At 38.7% G+C, this 20130-nt stretch overlaps 1 protein-coding gene across 4 annotated transcripts in view; it reads left to right on the forward strand.

Annotated features, from left to right (window-relative positions):
- SMARCA2 (SWI/SNF related, matrix associated, actin dependent regulator of chromatin, subfamily a, member 2) overlaps nucleotides 1-20130 on the forward strand; it is a 121750-nt gene that overhangs the window by 38443 nt on the left and 63177 nt on the right. For all 4 annotated transcript variants that reach the window (XM_044446805.1, XM_044446807.1, XM_044446806.1 and 1 more), the window contains 8 exons: nucleotides 1325-1451; nucleotides 2389-2562; nucleotides 4176-4349; nucleotides 6589-6759; nucleotides 13107-13160; nucleotides 16670-16800; nucleotides 16990-17050; nucleotides 20023-20123. In XM_044446805.1, coding sequence (XP_044302740.1) covers nucleotides 1325-1451; nucleotides 2389-2562; nucleotides 4176-4349; nucleotides 6589-6759; nucleotides 13107-13160; nucleotides 16670-16800; nucleotides 16990-17050; nucleotides 20023-20123 — 993 coding nt within the window. The remainder of the gene's footprint in view (nucleotides 1-1324; nucleotides 1452-2388; nucleotides 2563-4175; nucleotides 4350-6588; nucleotides 6760-13106; nucleotides 13161-16669; nucleotides 16801-16989; nucleotides 17051-20022; nucleotides 20124-20130) is intronic.

The following is a 20130-nucleotide window of genomic DNA, read 5'->3' on the forward strand; positions in this document are numbered from 1 at the left end:
ACCTTTTATACATACGTATGACTTTGTAGGTTGAATAAGTTGGCTTTCTAAAACTTTAGAATTTCTCTGAAAATTAATTTGAATGAAGAGTCTTTAGTACTAGAGCTTTTGGCAGTGGTCAATAAGCAACACTATTCACAGACTTCTTGCAGTTGCTGGAGCTGTTTCATATACAGCACTCTTAAATGTAAAAATGCTCTCAGATGCACTTCAAGGGAAGGGACAATACTGTTCATTCCTTCGTTACATAATGCATAGTCCCGAGTTCTGCAATGACCAACACTGCAGCATCTCCCAACATGCTGTAGTTGTAGAAGGAGTGGAAGATACATCTTCTCTACATTTCATGCAGACCCTCTTGCAGCTACTTCAAAAAGAATCAACTAGGCCATGTAATGTCCCACTTCCCATACATTTTTGTCTTTTGGAAGGACTTGGCTTCATGCTTTGACACTGAAAAAGGGGTGCATTAGGATTCTTAGTTAATATGTCATGTTAGTATTCAGTTGGCTCTTAGAAGTGTTATATGTTTCAGCAATCTGTCTGGTGCCAGACTGCCACAGCTTTTTAACATTTTGCTTAGTTAACAACTTTTCATACCACGGCTGCCAACTACTTCATTAACATCATTAACATTCATTCTTGCGTCTTTGTACTGTGATAAAAATATATGCAAAGAACAGCACACAGTTGTGTTAATTTATTGATATTTGAATGGCACACCAATAAATTGCCATTACTGACAATGACGTTTTCCTTATTTATTGTCAGACGTATGTATATTTTATGTCCATTGTTAGAAATGGGATGGAATGCCATGCCACTTGTTTTCAGATGGACCTAAAACCATCCCACTTCTTTTTAAAGGATGAAATTGAGGCTGGATTTATTTGAAATGAAACAAAACTGATTAGAAATAATAACACCTCCTTTGCTCTTCTCTTTTCTTGTTTCCTCAGGAAAGTGAGGGTTTAAAATAAATAAGATTGTTAAAAAATTTCCCCATTTGCTTTTTCCTTAAATTAAAAAAATCAGTGTAAATTTCTAAGTGTTTTCAGATAGATTGGTTAATTATCATATAATCTGTAAGCAAATAATTTTTATATAACTAGCAGGATTTGAATATTTCACGTTTCTGCATCAAATGTGTGAGTGCTCTCCAGTCCTGTGCATGCTTTCTTAAAAGAAAATTTCCTCAGCTCCCTAATAACTGTGAATAGGACTGCAGCCGTAGAGAGGTTGAGAGACTGTTAAATAGACCTGGAATTGACAAATTAATCTAATTTCTTTTCTAATTCCCTATCTCATGTCCTTACCTATATAGACTTCAGGCTCGAATTGCTCACAGAATTCAGGAATTAGAAAATCTGCCTGGCTCTTTGCCTCCAGATCTGCGAACTAAAGCCACAGTGGAGCTGAAGGCGCTAAGGCTACTGAATTTCCAGCGCCAGGTAATGCATTCTGCTAGTTTTCTTGAGAGATGAATTCTGAAGTGAATGGAAGTGTTGACCAGAGTCATATCTTAAAGGTCAAGGATCACCTTCATTCTAGGTGACTTGTGTTGGACATTTATTTGTGAAGCCGTCATTGTGGTCTTTTTCTACTGCCATGTGCATAATCCCATCAGAGTTAAGCACTTTAAGTTCTCTTGATTCCACTGGGAGAGATGGACAGAGAAGTACTATATGCCAGTTCTGCCCAAGATTAGGGGATTGTGGGGATGAGGTGAGTCAGATATATCCTATATGTCAAGGATGGCGTAACCAAGGCTTGGATATCACCACTTTCCACAAACTATGATTTCTTGCAGGGGCTTTGCAATAGACTCAACTGTTAAATCAAACTATGATTTTGAAAGGTGGCTAAGAAATACATTAAATAGTAATGAATATCTCATTTCACTCTGTGATATAACCCTATAAAGTAGATTAGAAAGAATGACTTCCTTGTGTTTGTACTACCAGTGAATGATGACTGAGTAGGGATTTTAAATCTAGATCTTCCACTACTGAAGTCAGCACTCTGTCTGCTCTACAGTACTGACATCCTGGTGAAATCTAGATGCTAATTTGTTTTTCTAAGAATAGTTTTTATGGGTTATTTGAACTACACTGTTGTGTTGCATATAAATCGAACAACTGAATAAATCATGCTTTTTTCACTTTGGATGATACTTTGGTGGTTTCTCAGCTTCAACTTTTGCAGTTAACTTGGTCAGCAAACTATTCTAGGTTCTAGGACTCCAGTCATGCTTAGTTCTAAGATACCTAGAACAGAATGGTTTGAAATGGAAACCACTCTTTGAATAACTTGGTATGTTCTTATATCAGTTAAGTTCCTCTGACAGAAGAATATTTTCTTCAAAAATCTGCCTCTTCTGGTTGATAGTTAAGACAAGAGGTGGTGGCCTGCATGCGTCGTGACACGACCTTGGAGACTGCTTTGAACTCAAAAGCCTACAAACGCAGCAAGCGCCAGACCTTGAGGGAAGCCCGAATGACTGAAAAACTAGAGAAGCAACAGAAGATAGAACAAGAGAGAAAGCGTAGACAGAAGCACCAGGTACTGTATTTTCAGGAACTGGTTTGTCTGTTAATTTATATATTGCAGTTAGTGTGTAGTAATCTGCTTGGGATCCAGCAACCCCTTTTATGGGAGGTTGCCTATCATGGCATGTGTAGCCACCCTGGAAATTGCTATTATTTTCTGGGTTTATTTTGCAGTAATGAAAGAGCCAGCAGGAAAGTGAGAGTTAGTTCCTTGTGCTATTAGTGTAATTACAGTTCATTTAGACCCCACCTTTCTTCCTCTTGTATAAATCTAAGGTGGTTTACAAGGTTTTGCTCTTTTCTGTTTTATCTTCACAACAACCCTGTGTAGTAGGTCAGGTTGAGAGTCTGTGACTGGCCCAAGATCACCCAGTGAGCTTCTGGCCAGAGTGGGGACTACTATTCATTGTATTTCTCTACTGCCCAATATTCACTCTGGGCAGCTTACAATGGGTTTAGTCCAGTACTGTAACCACAGTAGCACTCTGGCTCTGAAAACTACTCCAAAATCAGATTGAATTTCCCCTTCCTGAAAGTAGCCCCCCGCCCACTCTTCTTGGTTTGCATTTCTGAACAGAAAGGACAAGAATGGAGTGCTCCGGATTCAGCCTATTTTTCCTTTCAGTTTCACTATTCAATTTTGTTTAGTTCTCCTGTACTTTAATGTCATCCCCCCAGTACTTTGCCTTCTCCCCTGATGGTGCTTTTCATTAGGAAGCAAAACCTATTCCAACACAGCATTTAGGCACGATGACTGCTTTGACAAATGCTTTGTGAGCAACCAGGCCATAGCATCTTGGCTCCTTTACCTCCCCCTCCCCCATCCCTTTTAGCTTCTCAGTGGATAAAAATTGCCGTACTCTTGCTCATGTAGACAGGCCTGATGAAGCACAGGGTTGCTACCCTGACCACCTATGGATCAGCATTAGGCAGAAGAACCTCCACAAGATGGCTGAGAGCGCAGGACTTGGCTGTCTCTTTTGGACATCTTAATTGACAGAAATACTACTGAAGAATTCTGTTCCTGGGATCTGAACGGCAGAGCACACTAATTCTTAGTTGCTAATACTCAGAAATCTCCATCTAGTTTAGTATCATCAATACTGACTGGCAGTGGCTTTCAGGTATTTCAGAAAGGAGTAGTTTTCAGCTAGCCCTGAAGAGGCAAATGATTGTATATGGTATTCTGTCCATGCAGAGCCTGTGCTCTGCCACTGTGTTATAGTTTCTCTCCCAAGTTATCAACCTACAGTTGTCCCAATGAGTGCCTAGAAGTTTGGTGAAGAGATCATTATGTGGCTTGTGCTCATTAACAGGTATTCAACATGGTTATTTCCCCTTCCACTTGTTAGATAAATTATTTTATTATTTATTTTATTTCCCCACCAGTAGCTGAATTGGAGTTTTGTATTGAAGTTTTATTTTGGAACTGAGATCATCTTCTGGAAGTAATCCATGCCAGAGAAGATGGAAGTCACTGAATCAGTAAAATAGAATATAACTTCTCTCCACTGCATGAGCAGAAGAATCCGAACTGGATGTGCTTGAATTATGTGACTATACTAGGCATATATAGTGTTCGGTGTTTCTTCCCACCCTCAGCTGATGCTTATTTTCTTTTAACAGGAATATCTCAACAGTATCTTGCAGCATGCTAAAGATTTTAAAGAATACCATCGGTCAGTAGCTGGAAAAATTCAGAAACTTTCCAAAGCTGTGGCTACTTGGCATGCTAATACTGAGCGTGAACAGAAGAAAGAAACTGAAAGGATTGAGAAAGAACGAATGAGAAGACTGATGGTAAGGGTGGCATTTGGTAAGAGATCAGTCACTCAGACTTTCAGGATGTGTACATATTTTACTGGTTTGGGAAGAAGGAAGCTTCATTATGAGAAAGCCTATTTTTACCTTGCTTGAAATATCCAATAAAAATGAGTAGGTCCTTCCTACAAACCATGGTTAGTGTCTTGGGTTTGCAGTGCAAGTTGGTTAACATGGAGTAGTGCCCAGCTTCTGATGCTGATGTTTGGTTTTTTTACATGTGCTGCATCATTGCAAATTGAGATTCTGAGTTGCAGGTTATATACATGGTCAGGTCACACTGCCTTACTGAAATGCCCCTGGAATCTTCTCTTTCAGAAGATGGGCAGGAGGGAAGCTGACTGCCACAAGCAGGACTCTTTCATGACCCACCTGTGACTCTATCTGTGAATTGTTCTTTTAACAATCAGGTTCAACATCCCTTTGAACCTTAGGTGTGGATGGATAATTCTAGTTCATGCCAATATGCCTTCGATATGTCTAATCCCAAGAGATTGGGGGCCAGTTGATGCATTTTATTATCAGTACATGTCCCATATTCAGTTCCTGGGCCCTTCATAGACATTAGGTTAAAAAGGGTAAGGAAAGAAAAAGTAGCAATAAAATTAACATAAAAGCAACATTTAACAGAAGTTCATGAGAGATTAAGAATTCAAAGGACTGGGAAAATAAAGAGGTCATCTTGTGGCAAAAAGACATGAAAGGTTGCTGGCGAGCCTCCTTGGGGAGTGCATTCCATGAGTGAGTTCATCTTTTGTCAGCCTGTATGCTCACCATGCTCAGTTCGTCCTATCTACAGGATTGCATGGAGGAACAATGCTATTCATAGAGACAGTCCACAGACATTTCCAAGAGTATAGTGTACTTCTCGCTGCCTGGTCACATTGACCATTTTCTGATCATCTGATGAAGATACGGTGCTAGTTTGGTCATGCCAACTTTCTTATATATTGTATGTGTTTTAAAGTGGTGGTAAAGATATCAATTGAATCTTTAAAGAATATTAATTACACAATTTTGCCTTACTATGTTTTGGGGTATTTTAATTCTGGTGCTCCTTCCAGAGATTGACCCCATTACTTATAACTTCTAAGTTACACCACATCACCATTTATTTTTAAGGATTTATAATTTCTCAGTAGACCGCATAGTAATTTCTTTCAAATGCTTGTTAGTATTCACAATGTAGAGACTGTATCATTTTCCTAACCTTCCAATTATATTTGAGCTACAGTTATACTTAACACCTTTCAATTATTTACCATGCCAGTCAATTCTGAGAATGATTAACATGGAATCGACAAGTGGCAGAATCTCAGAAAAGTTAAACACGTTGGCATCTGACTGATTTTAATGAGAAGCATTTAAATATATACTTAACTGTTCCATTGGAAAGCAACCACAGCAGGGCAAAAGGGGCTATTGTCAGGGGAGGGGAAGAGACGATAGTGAAGCCATGGTACAAGGTGTCTAGAAACTGCTCCAGCCTCCTACTCTTCCCCTCTGAGAAACTCCAGCTAGGTGCTAAAAATCCTGTTTAGAAGAAAGTGGGATGACAAGGAAGCAAAGATTGCTTCCAGTGTGCCTCCTTCTCTGTATTGGATGCTTGTAAGCCTCTAAGTTCAGGGGCTTATGGATGTTGCCACAGGATTGTACCCTAAGTTAAATGCGTTTGTACCCACGTTTTCCAACTTGGTTTGCTCTAAAATCGCAAAGTGAAAAGGGTGTAAAAATGTTTCATTCAACATAAGGCAACTCTTGTTTATTCTTCGCTGTTTTGACTTAAGTCTGCCTTAAGTCAGACTTGGCTTTAAATACACCATTTTAGTATTTCTCTGAACTTCCCCCTTTTGTTCAATAGCAGGTCCTTCCACTTCTGCTTCCAGGGCCTGATCATTATATGCTTCTTGCAACATTTTAACCATGTTTTAAAAATACAAACCAGATAGAGAGATTAGTTTCATTTTGGGTACTTTAACCATTGTAAGCTTCTTTAGACATTATCATTTTGGTCACAGTATGTGACAACCATGATTTAAATAAGTCAGGTGGCTAATTGATACGGTTGATTTCCCGAATGGTACCCAAACCTATAAAAATGATTGAAACTGCTTCCTCCATTAAGTCATTCTGGATCTCACACTGAAATTTGTGTCGGATATGCATGACTATAGTGAGTGGTGATGTAACAGGAATTTTCATTTTCTTGCAATGCTAGGCTGAAGATGAAGAAGGCTACCGTAAACTGATTGATCAAAAGAAAGACAGGCGTTTGGCATACCTGCTGCAGCAAACTGATGAATATGTGGCTAACCTGACTAATCTTGTGTGGGAGCACAAGCAAGCACAAGCTGCCAAAGAAAAAAAGAAGAGAAGGAGAAGAAAGAAGGCAAGTATATAATTCAGCTGCTGCCAATAAACTTTTTCAGTATTTTCTTTTACTCTTTGCTTTCATTTCCCTCAAAACTAAGTGACACACTTAATGAAAATGCTTCTAGTATAAATAACTCTTCGTTCAAAGTGTTCGTCATATGCTGGATAAAGAGCATTTCACTTTTAAAAAATCAGGTCCGCATTGCCTGGTTTTTTACCCAATTAAGAACATTTTCTTTTTTCAGCCCTTTCTGATAGGTTTCTGTTAGTTAATTTCTAGATTTGACTTTTTCTCCCATTGTCACAGGACCAGTCTGATCCATTTTTTCCTTGTCAACTCAGATTTATAAGTATGACCTGTGATACTACGTAGGGCATAAATTAAGGGAGTGTCAGGCTGATTCTGCCTTTGTACAGTTCAATTGCTACCATCTTTACCTTGTTTCCTTCTAAAATAAAATAGAATCATGAGGTCATTTTAACAGATTAGGGCCAGGCAGCAGGGCAATATTACCAGGCCAGGAATTTCAGAACTATCTGAATAACCTTTGTTCTTCATTGTGGTCTCTGTGCATCACACATATATGGGGTGCTGCGCCTGCACAGTGCCTGGTGCCAGGAAGATTTAAGAGCTTTAATTGTTTTGGCAGGAACTCTGTACCCCCCTCCCCTATAGTATATATGGGTGGGGAGTGCCTGCCCCTTCGCCAGTCTACTTTTGACTGACATAATGCCTTCAAGAATATTTACACAGATGTCAGAGTCTGACATGCTATGCCCATGGCCATGGCGTCCTCCTGTAGCCCCCAGGGTTGGGGTCCATCCACCACATTCCCCTGCTCCATAGTAGTGGGGAAAGGGAAGGCATATAACCCTTTTCCTTGAATTTCTATCCCCAGTCTTTGGTAGCAAAGTATATCAACTTCACAGCAATGTGCTGGTTAGTGAAGTCTGCCATGTAGTAACTGTAGGTGGTACTGTGTGGGCACGTTGAAATTAATTAAAATCAGTGCATTTTAAAATCCAAGTAACCTGGAGGAGCACTCTCCTAGGACCGCCACATCATGTGTGCAGAATTTAAGGGCTTAGGCTACACAATCTTGATGCTATGGCACAAGATACAGATGCACTTTTCTTATTATATAAGGTTAAAGGACAAAACACTATGAGGCTCAGGTGGTAAGCAAAACAGCATTAAAATCTTTCTCTAGAGTTATTTGCTTTATTTCCTACCCCGACTTTTCTTAGAATTGTGTGTTGATGCTTACTTGGTTGTGGCATTGTATGTTTCGGGATCTGGCATGGCTGGTGGTAAGCAAATCACCCATATTGCAAAGAATGTGTGGTGTCCTGACAACACCGTCCTCAACTGTCAGAATGGGAAACACGGGGTGGGGGAAGGAACGTCCATGCTCTTATCCCTGGGAGTTTCCATATAAAGTGAAGACACTGAAAGTAGATGTGCAGAAAGGAGAAGGAACACATTCTTGATTGGCAGTGACTGTTAGGGCTGCTTAAGCATGGAAGTTAAACAACCACTGGTTGTTCTCCTTTAAAATCTAACCAGTTCGCCTCCCTTTGGAAATGCATTCCCACAGGTCTCGTACATTACCGAAAGAAAACAAAAGAATCCAGAAAGAATGGCTTTCCCTTTCAGATGAAACAAATAACACCACCAACATACATACCTAAGCCCTCATAATCCAAGGCACATGCACCCAAGGCATATAGGTGGAAGTCGTACCATAATGTTAAATCCTACCATATGTGCCTTTACTTGCTCTGCTTCAGCAGTTTGTACATCTGTAGGTATGTATAACCAGTCAGGGACCTTGCAAAAACCACAATCCATGGCTGTGCATAATGCTTAGGTGTGTCACAGAAGTGCAGAAAAATATGTGTGTGGGGAGGTAAGGGATTGCCATTGTGATCCTGCTGCCTCCTATGTTTTTTAATCGTGAAAAAGGAATCATTAATCTGTGATAGTCACCCTGTTCTGGAAGCCTGGGGCAGGAAACTTTATGTTACTGCAGCAATATGCTACTAGAATAACTTTGAAAACACAATCCTAAGTGTGCCTGTTCAAAAAAAAGTCTCATTGCTTTCCATAGGAAATGTGCCGAGGACGGCAGCCACAGCTGTCTGTATTAAAGACAACAGGTCCTTCCCTTGGTGCACAAATTGTATCCTTGGTCAGTCTTAAGGATTCTGAGGGCCATGCTTCAGTGTCCTGTCCATTTAGAGCAGGGATGACCATAACTGTCCAGGTGTTTTGGGCTATACTTCCCACCAGCCCTAGAAAATGGTGAGGAATGATGATAGTTGAAGAACAAAGCATGGAAAGTCATCAGTTCTTCAGACATCATCATTTTGGTCACAGTATATGACAGCCATGATTTAAATAAGTCAGGTGGCTAATTGATATGACTGATTTCCAGAATGGCTCCCAAGCTTAGAAAAAATATTGAAACTGCTTCCCCCATTAGAGATTTCTGTGCCATGATCAGAACCTTGTCTTAACAAGAAGACTGTGGGGGACTAGTGTGAGAGTTAGAACACTAACACAAAAGACATACACTTATACACATAACGAAACATCCAGGGCAGGCCATACTCTTTGAATCTTCCAAACACCTTTCTGAGAATAGTGTTAAATAAAGGACATTTGAAATGGTTAAACCTTGAGGACAGGAAAGCGTGAATGGTGGAACCAAGTCCCAGAGCCCTGGGTTTTTTTATCTTCCCCGTAGATGGACATTTAGCACCATCTGCTTTGAATGGCACTTCTTAAAGAACTGAATCTAGGGGAAAGGGATCTCAATATGCTGTGTGATTATAAGCTGCCTAGGAAGGCCTTGGCAATTATAGGTTCCCTATAATATATGTAAATAAATAAATTCACTTAAGCATTGCCTTGACAGTTTTCAACACCCTCTACCTTTTTCACACTTTCCCAGGTCTCCCAGGGAAATATGTTTCTTTGTACTCTTAAATATGTTCAAACTTGTTAATTTTTTAAAAGGATGCTTCTTTGACCACTGCTGAAAGCATGTACTTACAAAGGAGGTAGGATGTAGACCTCCCCTCCCTGTAGGATCTAGGGGCATGGAGACATGTGAAAGAATGGGAGGGGATGGAGAACAGGTTGGGGCAACACTGAAGGATCATGCTGGAATGGGAAGATATATTTTCCACCCACTTTTGCGGGGGGGATGACCCTTTGCCTTGGTGCTTTTTGATTGGCAGCTTGTCAGTTGACAGCCATCAACTGTGTGCAAAACAATCTATAGACAAGCCTCACTTGGTCAGTGTCCATGGATGTAACCTACAGCACTTTGACAGCAGACGCTTACCAAGACATTGGCCAGACAAGACTTGACATTTTGGGTAGGCATCATACTGACCTTACAAATAACCAATTTTTTTTAAAAAAGATTGAAATGTTTTGCATTTGTTTCATCTAAATTTTTTTAAAAGGGTAATATAAATGCTGTATAATCATATTAAATACTAATAATGAGGCAGCATTGGTTGTAATGTTGTAAGCCGTCCTGGCACAGTTGAGAAGGACGGGGTAGAAATATTGTAAGTAAGTAAGTAAATAAATAAATAAAATGGTTTCTCCAAAATGCTGCTTCAGCCTCTGTAGAGCAGCTGCTACTGGCAGTTCTATATTGTGGTCTCTCTGCATGACACACATGAAAAAAATTGGGTCACAATTGGAGCAGGACAGGGTGGGTTCTCCCATGCAGGACCCTAGTATACTGGCTAGAGCACTCAGGGAGAACAATCCATAGTAAGCCTGATCATTTGTTGTACATTTTTCTTTGAAGACACGCACTGCATAGCTTGTGTGCTATGTGTGACTGTCATGAGTGAGTGTCATGCAGACTCAGTTCACTGAGATCAGTAGGTCTTATTCCCATGTATTTGAGTATAGGATTGCAGCTTCAGTGAAATGGTTTAGAGAGAACAATGGCTATATGATAATTCCATATTACATAGTTTCTGTTCTGTTTTTATTAACATGCTGCATGACTGAATGACAATCATAAAGTATAAAATCAGGGTTTGTGTATTTACTGTTCATGCTTTTAAAAGTGAAATTACAGTTTTTCTACTGCTTTTCTGAAAAAACTCTAAAAACATTGACAGTTCCATTTAACTCGCGCTCTGTGTGTGTGTGTGTGTGTGTGTTCTACATTTGAATGGACTATACTCAGTGCTGTTCAAGTTATTCAGATTGACACTGTAAAAACAATAGGTTCAGAGCTTAAACATTTTATTGTCATGCAGTTAACAAATATAGCAGAAAAAATACTAATGTTTAGTGTGAAGTAGACTGCAACATCTGTATTTAGTTTGATTTTTTTTGCCAAACAAACTACAAAATATTAGTTTGTAGTTGGATCCAGAGTAGTGTTGTATCCAAAGGAGCCTTCATCTGAACAGAAAACTGTCTATAAATGGAAACACACCTTTAGAACAAACTTAGAACAAATGCAATTTCCTTAGGATGCAACCCATAAAAAGTGAAATCTCTTTGATGCTAATGTAAATTGCTATTTGGCAGCGCCAGTATAATTTGAACACTCAACTTATTCTAGTACTTGTAGACCTGTATCATGATTTTGGCTTCATCTTCTCTCTGTACTTTTCTTTACATTTTCCTGATATTTCTACATACAAGTTGCCTTCACTTTTTGTCATTTCTACATGGAAGGACCATATATAGTTGTGGGTACACGTTACGGCAAATACAAAGGGCAGTGTGTGTCTGCTCGCTCTTGCTCTCTCCCTTGCTCTCTCCCCTCCCCCCCTTTTTTGGCTTGCTGTGCAGGTGTATTTAAAGGGCAATATGATCATTTATAGACTTATGTACTCCTCATTATGTACTCCTCCTAAGCACATACGTATCTGTGTTGTGCTTAATATCAGCACCCTCAGCATGTGGTGCCTTAACTCCCAGTTCTGAACAGGCCCTTGATGCGTGAGCTGGCAGGTTATGAGCTGTGAGTTCAAGCCATCCTCCATGCATCAGAGTAGCAGTCATATAGAACAGGAAGTGTGGCATGATGGCAGTAGCCTTCCTGAATGTAGAAGATAATCTGAGAGTTGCTGCTGCTTATGCTTAAAAGCCTTTGTCGGCAGCACTCTTAAACAGTGTCAGGGCCCATCTTCCTCTATGCCTTCTGTCTGCTGCCAGGAATTGCCTGAAGCCACCTATTTGCCTGTTACTACTAGAAAAAGGAAAGGAGAGGTTAAGTTAAACCAGTCAACACCACTGTGGGTCCTTATCCTTGCATGTGAGGAACCATGCACGTGTGTGTGTGTGTGTGTGTGAGAGAGAGAGAGAGAGAGAGAGAGAGAATGGTTTTTCCTTGAGGCACAATGCTTTCTCCTTGATTCAGATACTGTCTTCATTAGTGAGAAATATAAAATAATCACATATATCTCTGTACTGGATAATATGGGTGCTAGGTGCTGCTAAGCTGCAGAATGAGAGGAAACAAAAATGAAAAAAGGAGGGAAAACAAGAGCTGTTTCCTATATGATATTTTGTACTTTGGCATGCAATACACAAGCACAAGTCATCTTTGTCTGCTGCATCTGAAGAAACCATCTGTGTAAAAAATTGCTGCATTTCCTTTCAAAATATATTTTTGTAAGAAGGAATGCACAATTTGTACATGCGTATCCTTTACAATAGATAGAAACAAGTATATTTCAAAACATCCTTTTGGAGGGAGTCTTGGGTGGTATGGAGAGGGAGGAGAGGTAGTGCATGGAGACATTTAAGCATCTAGAAAAGAATATGTATTGGGAAATAAATATGGAAAAGGAAAATAAGAGATTTTATATGGGACAAACTGAGGAAACAGCAAGAGGAAGGTCCCAGAGGAACATCATAGGTGAAGCTGCCATAGGAAAACCACTTGTTTAGCAAAAACTGGTCTGCTCTAAATGATAATTAGGACTAGGTCCCAATTTTCATTTGCAGGGGTAGGAGGGGCAGGTCCTCAGATAATACTTTATTGCTCTGCAGCTTTAAATAAAAGAGTCTGAAGATCAGAATACAGTTTGAAGGTGATCTATTCAGATTGAACCATGGAATTAATGATAATGTACCTTTTTTCCCTTGAAGCTTTCCAGGCTCCCTATGTTTTCTATTTTAATTCAGTGAAAAATGTTTTCTATTTTAATTCAGTCTCAAGTACTATAACCCACACCCATGTCCCTGAAAAACAAATAACTGAATATACTGACGCTATCTAGTCCAAAGTTTGAATAATTTCCTATACTCTCTTGAACATAATTTTATATAATTTTGTATATAACTTTTTGTCTGTGTTTTGCCTACAGAAAGCAGAAGACAATACAGAAGGGATAGGATCTGGACTTGGTCCTGATGGAGAGGTAGGAATTCTAGATTCTCCTTAGAAGCATTTCAACAGAATGCCCTCATAATTAACAAAATGTCATAATATGTACATCAGAGAACTGGGCTAAAATACATCAACAGGATTATTTCCCTTACTATTGTTATCCTATATTATTTCTAGACTGCTACTATTTATTATAACTAAAGAAACTTGTATAATTCATATGATAGCAGTAAAATGATTTTAAGAAGGTTTTTGCATGGCTTAGATCCTATTCTGAATTGCTCTTTGATCTAGTAGAGGTTGTTGCTGGAGACAATGCGGGGAGGGGATTAATAATATTCTTCTGCTGTCTCCCCAAACTATCCCCAGCCAGCTGGAACAGATTTTCAGGGGTCTGTGGGGGAAAAGAGGAATCAATAAAAATTGTTTTGCCATGTTCCCAGTACTGAAACTGCATTCTGACAAGACAGAGACTTGGTGGGTAGTGCGTGGGTATGGGAATTAGAGTGCTAGATGGGTTGCATGCATCCAGAGCAGGTATGTAATTTGGGGGTGCTCCTGGATTTGATAGTCATAGAGGAAGCCTGCCTTTTCCATGCTGGCACCCAGTTTAGGGGATAATCTTCCCCCCGCCAAGGAGAGGAGATCTGCACATTTTAGATGCCAGTTAAAGACTCACTTCATTACTGAGGCCTTCCTTGAGTATGTGTACTCTCCTGTCCATTTGTTTGAAATTATTTGTTTCAGTGGTTTTACATTGGTTTTAATATTTTTATTTACGCTTTATATAAACACCTTAGTATTACATATGCTGGTTGTAATTTAATGTATTTCAGTGTTTTAAATTTTTTTTTGTAAATTGCTTAGAGTTATTTTTAAATATGAACAGCAGTATATAAATCAAATAAATAGTCTGTAAATAGAGTACTACTTAGAAGATCTGTGGATCAAAGCCAATGTAGTTATGGTTCCCTTATTTAAAAAATTATTTATTAGATTTGTTTAAAAGCTGCCTGTTATAGCATCATGCTGTCTGGGCAGCTATTACAATATAAAATCACCAAATTACACCAATAAAATTATGCAATTAAATATCATGATAAATGGAAAAAAATCACAACAACATAAAGTAAAGCATAAATTAATATAATTAAAACCAGCACATTGATATTTATGCTTTGCTTTTGTTTGCATTTGTTCCACCTAGTTCTCTTAAAGATGACATATCAATATAAGGTTAGAACATAAAGATACAAAGGTTGATGTGAATTAAAATTAGCTTTAATTGCTTGAAATATCTTGCTGCAGCCTCATGATTGTTGCATAGAACACACTTATGTGTGAAACATTTCATGCATTTCCAATATAAATAAGTACATTTAGTAAGAAGTTACATGTCTTGAATATTAAATAATTTAAAGATATGCATTGGTCAGGAATAAGTGTGCACCTACAAGCAACAATTTTGTAAATTAAAATTTTATACATTTGTGTTGCCGCTCCCCAAATAATTTTTAAAATGTAATAGGTCAGTTGCTCTTTGATGCTACATGGATATTGGTGGAACAGTTGGCAGTGGAACAGGTTCCTGGGGGGCGGGGGGACAAAGACCCACTAACAACTGGGATTGCTGTTGGAGCAAGTAGGGGGAGACAAGATGGGTTCCACAATGCAATGCCAGGAATTCCAACTGGACGACCAAGGTGTAGGGAAGCAGGAGGAGGACAATCCACATTTAGCCCAGTGGTTTCTGAAGTATACTTATTCCATGAATAAGACACACCATTTATGTTATTCACATAGCAGATTGCTGTGTTGTGTGAACTTGAGCAACGTATTTCATGTTAACTTATGTCATTAACATTGCTTACAGATTGCATTGTATAGTAAGCTGTGTTATTGTTGTTATTATTTATTATATATTAATAATATTTTGTACTGTGAAGAAAGCCTGCTTAGCTTTTACTTTCACAAATAAAATTGGACTGTTACACCCTAACTAATCAGGCAAATATACATCAGTAGATTTACAGCTTGCTGTTCTTTCTGGCATGCAGTAAGATGTGTGGTGAATTGGTTTAATGGAAGACACTTTGTCCAACACATCTAATTGAAGTTTTTAATGAGCGCCCTTGCAGTTAATGAGCTATCTCACTAATGAGCATGCTAGGGTGCCCTATAAATGACTTCAGAAAGTTTCTGTGTGCATGTAGATTAGAATCTTACACTGGAAATATGACACAGATGTTGTTGTTAAAAACTTTTTCTACAGAATTGTTTAAACCTACTGAGGTGTCTTTTGTTAGTGGTTAAGACAGTAGTAGCATACATACTTAGCTGGAATTGTCCCATTGAAATCAGTACGGTTTGCTTCTGAGTAAATATTTTAGGTTTAAGTAGATTCAGTAGATACTAGCCATAGGCACTGACCAATCAAGGATACATTTAGGAAATTTTGTTATGTTTTGTTTTGCTTCTTACTTGACAGCTCTCATTCAATGAGCAAGTAAGCGAGAAATAAAGCTGCAAAGATCTCTGCTTGTGAAGGTGGTGGTGAGTATATCACCCGCATCAAGCTGAGATCTTGTAGTTTTGAAGTATGGACCTGACAGCTCTTAGTGTCCTCCACCATCTCAGCCCCTTTTTCAAGATATTGAGTGCTCAGGAAAGGAGAAAAGTATGATCCAGCCTTTGTACAGGATCACAAATCTGTGGCTTTGAGGTTTCTCTGTCAAGAAAAAAGATTTCTTTTAAAACAAGGTTTTTACAGAGCTAAATAGTTTTGGAGGGGTTTTTTTTGACAGGCAAATACACAGTTTTCATGGGTGCCTTTTGACAGACAGTCTGCTGTTTGACAGTTAACAAATGAGAAATGAAGTAACAAAATAACCTGTTTGCAGCTTTGCTTGGTCAGTGTTCACTATTGCTACCTACTGCATTTTGACAGTAGACATTTACCATAACAATCAGTGGGCAAGCTTTGCATTTTTGCCAGGTAAATATACATACTTCACACCTCTGAGCTGCCAACCAAATAAATACAATTACAAAAATGTTTGCACTTATTTCTGGCACCTAAAAAAATTATAAAGGTGGCACTGTCAGTAACTGTCACTGACAGAGGCTGAGAGAAGACTGAAAAAGAAAATGCTCAGTGGAGACCAAAAAAGAGTTGAGAACAAAGCAATGAGAAGAAACAAGATGTCTGCAGCCACCTAGTCCTCTGGGATACCTGGTGGAGAATTGAGTGGGAAGGATCGGGAAATATGACCCATGGTGAGCCAAATCATCTCTTGGATGTATGGTGCTTTGTTTCACTAACAACCCACACTGCATTGCTTATTTGCAAGTGGGTTGCCATGCCAAGCAAACTCAGCCACTATTTTCAGGTTCAAAATGGCCACAAAACACCTGGTGCACACTGCAGCAAATTGCAGTCTACTATTATATGTAAACTGAGACACTTTCTTCACTGATCTCTCAGAATGAGACAGTATTATCTTCTGACCATGAATTAAACCGTATTCTCTTTATTTTTAGCCCATAGATGAAAGCAGTCAGATGAGTGATCTCCCAGTCAAGGTAACTCATACTGAAACAGGAAAAGTTCTCCTTGGACCAGAAGCTCCTAAAGCAAGTCAGTTGGATGCTTGGTTAGAAATGAACCCAGGGTGAGTAATCCCCACAGCCTGTTGCTTTTGCATATATGTGTGTGTGTGTGTATGCGTGTGTGTGTGAGAGAGAGATAATTGCAGATTCTTATTTTTGTTTCCATACTCTTTGAATTTCTGTCCTGACGTTTATCTCATTATTTGAAAAGATGCCTGCTCATACTTTCTCACTTTCTTCTTTCCTACCAGCTATGAAGTTGCACCCAGGTCAGACAGTGAAGATGAAAGTGGATCTGAGTATGAGGAAGATGTAAGTGAATGCCTCATGTTGATGCATATATTTATCTACAAGTTTTTTTTTAAACTATTTTTCATTTCAGGGAACAGAGAGTGAGAAAAAGCATACAGGAAGATCGTTCTGACCATTAAAATAACTACTGTTACAATACTGAAATATAAGTAGTGGAAGAAGTAGTTTTCTTAGACTATAATACATTCATGATGTACTATTCCCTGTTCCCTTCTGTATGGTAAATGGATAATAAGCCATAAGATAAAGCATAATTTGTTGGAGGTTTTTTTTTGTCTAAATAAAAAGCTTCAATGTGATGAGAAAGAAATGGCAATAGTACAATCCAATTAATTAGTAGTGAAGGTGGAGTAGTGAAGGATTACAGATTTCACTTCTGGTACTGATGATCATGAATAGCTATAAAAATGGGTGGAGTCACATGTAATGCTAAGCCACACCTCCAGTTAAGGTATGCAGCATGGGTTGTTTTCAATCCTCTAGATAGCTCCAGCATGTATCCCTGGGACTTCGCAATAGAACTCTTCTTTTTTCCTTACCCCAGCCCATTTCCCACTCTGATCATTATTCTTTTCATTCCTTTGCTTTTTTATATTATGTTGTTGTTATTTTACTTTTTGTGACTTTTTTTTTGAAATCTCTAAGTACAGTCTTAGGGCTGACTGATGTGCGTAGTCTGCTTGGCCAATTTTGTTGTACGTTTCAGCTGTCAAAAGGAGCAGTAAAGCAGAGTAGGCAACATACAAGGCAATTAACAAGATGAGGCTGCTCATCAGCTAATTTTTGATTGGGGGAGAAATAGTGCAATTCAGAAGCACAGAAATTGGGGAGGGGGAAGCTGGCACCAAATGAGGGAGGGGGTATTTCCTCCTTGGCAAAGTGATTATCTTGCTTTTCAATACTGAACCATAATTTTTCAGTTTCTTCCACTTTTCACTCCACCTGTTGGAAATATTTGTGCTTTTTCATCTCAGAAGGGAAATGTACACAAATTTAATGGCTGGAAAATAAATGAAGGCAACATTTGAGCAAATTTAAGGGGTGGAAGTAAATGGAGGGGAAATGTATGCACTTGCAACAATGGAGCAGTTATAGCTGTTGTGCAAATTTATCCTTCATTTACTTCCCAGCCATTAAATTTGTGTGCATTTCCTTTCCATTTATTTCCCAGCTATCCCCCCCCCCCCCCCTTTTTTAACTATTCCAAACAGTTAAAAAACCTCTAGTGGTGACAGGCAGCTTCAGCAGTATTTACACCTGCCCCCAAAAGAATTTACTTGCTCCCATTCTTTGCTTTTAGTTTCCTGTTTAAGAACTGTCAGCGTACTGCTGCAGCAGCAACAGTAAATGTTCTGAAAAGCAGAGACAAAGGGGAGGGGATTAATATTTCCTCTGGATAGACAAGCTATAGACTAGTGTTGAAAAGATGGGGGCACTTTCAAGTCAACAATTGACATCAAGAGAATTACATTGTTAAATACAAGACATATCACCCTTCTTGGTGTACCTTACTCCTCCCATTGTTTCCATTTTTGGTGCTTTTGCCATTTTACATCTCTCCCTTAAAGTATTTTCCCTGATTCTTGTCAACTTTGCAAAAAAGTTTCCTTGTATGTTCCCTACCTAAACAAGGAAATTTACCAGGTAAGACTATAGACAACAGACAACCATGCATACACCCCTTTGCACTGGAGAAAGGCAGAGAAAAAATTACTGACAAATTTGAGCAATTATCAGGAACTGATTTTTAAAGAAGTGAAGATCAAATGGTGGCTCCTTCAAAGTGTCTCCTGGGCATCACTGGATGGGTAATGGCTGGCAATGGCACAGGCAAGTTTGCCAAGGCTAGCACAGGCTTTTGTTACTCTTGCTGAGGAGCTCTGAGGCTGGTTTCAGTAACCCACAGTGAAATTACTTGCCCGGATTTGGATGACATGATAACCAAATGGTATATAAATAACATCTATAACAAGCCTTGGGTTGGAAGGTTATGTGAACCTAATAAATATGCTTTACTCTATAAGAAATTGCATTCTGTTAAAGCATATATATGTAGTTGACCTTAATTTAGTTAGCATCCTGTCAGCTTAGATCAATTTTACCATTATACATCAACTCACATTTCTCTGAAAGGTGCTATCCTTTTAATCAATACTTCATTAAAATACAATGATGCTTCAAAGAGGAGGAAAATAAATACAGTTGTTGATGCATTTTGGCACTTCAGCAATCAAGCATGGGTAATATTCAAACTTGTATTTAACATCTTCAATAACAGCTAGGAAAATTGTTGTACATAGTTAGCGAACAGCTTTGGGAACAAGAAATGCTTTCATTCTTCTTCTTTAGCCCACTAAAAACTGTGACTTTGGGGAAAGAAAAAGTAAAAGGGATTCTAGTAAATAAGTCCTGTTTGCCATGGTTATATTTTCTCTTTTGGCTTGGAACTCAAAACTCACAAAGGTACCCCCACCCAATTTCTAATGGTTTTCCCTCTCTACTACAGTTCCCTATAGTCTTGAACATTCTGGAGTGGCTTTTTGGGTGCAGCAGAACTTCGCTGATACAAATTTAGATGCATTTTACCAGAAAGCTTTTAGACTTTTGCTTACAGTAAAAAGTGAAAAATGATGAACTGTTACTCATGTTTACCAGTTACTGATAAAATGCTTGAATATTGAGCAAATTAGTATAAAATGAAGAGTTCCAGAAATACAGTGCTTGGAGTTTTTCTTGGCTTTGTTTTTAAATAAAAAAGTGCTCCAAATATTTCCTGACTCTCAAACCTTGTGAAAATGACTTTCGTTTAATCAAACAAAAGACAACATAAGTGATACAAAAAAGTAGTCTTCCATTTGCAAGGTTGTGTGATAATACAGGACTTATGTACAAAAATGTAGTCTTCCATTTGCAAGGTTGTGTGATAAATACAGGACTTATGTAAGTTTGACACCTTGATACTATTTTGGCAGGAAGATGAAGAGGAATCAAGTAGACAAGAAGCAGATGAGAAGATACATCTTGATCCAAACAGTGAAGACGTGTCAGAAAAAGATGCTAAACAAATCATTGAGTGAGTA

The sequence above is a fragment of the Varanus komodoensis genome, unplaced genomic scaffold, assembly GCF_004798865.1.
Source record: "Varanus komodoensis strain SLA01 unplaced genomic scaffold, ASM479886v1 scaffold5, whole genome shotgun sequence".
NCBI classification, from domain to species: Eukaryota; Metazoa; Chordata; class Lepidosauria; order Squamata; family Varanidae; genus Varanus; species Varanus komodoensis.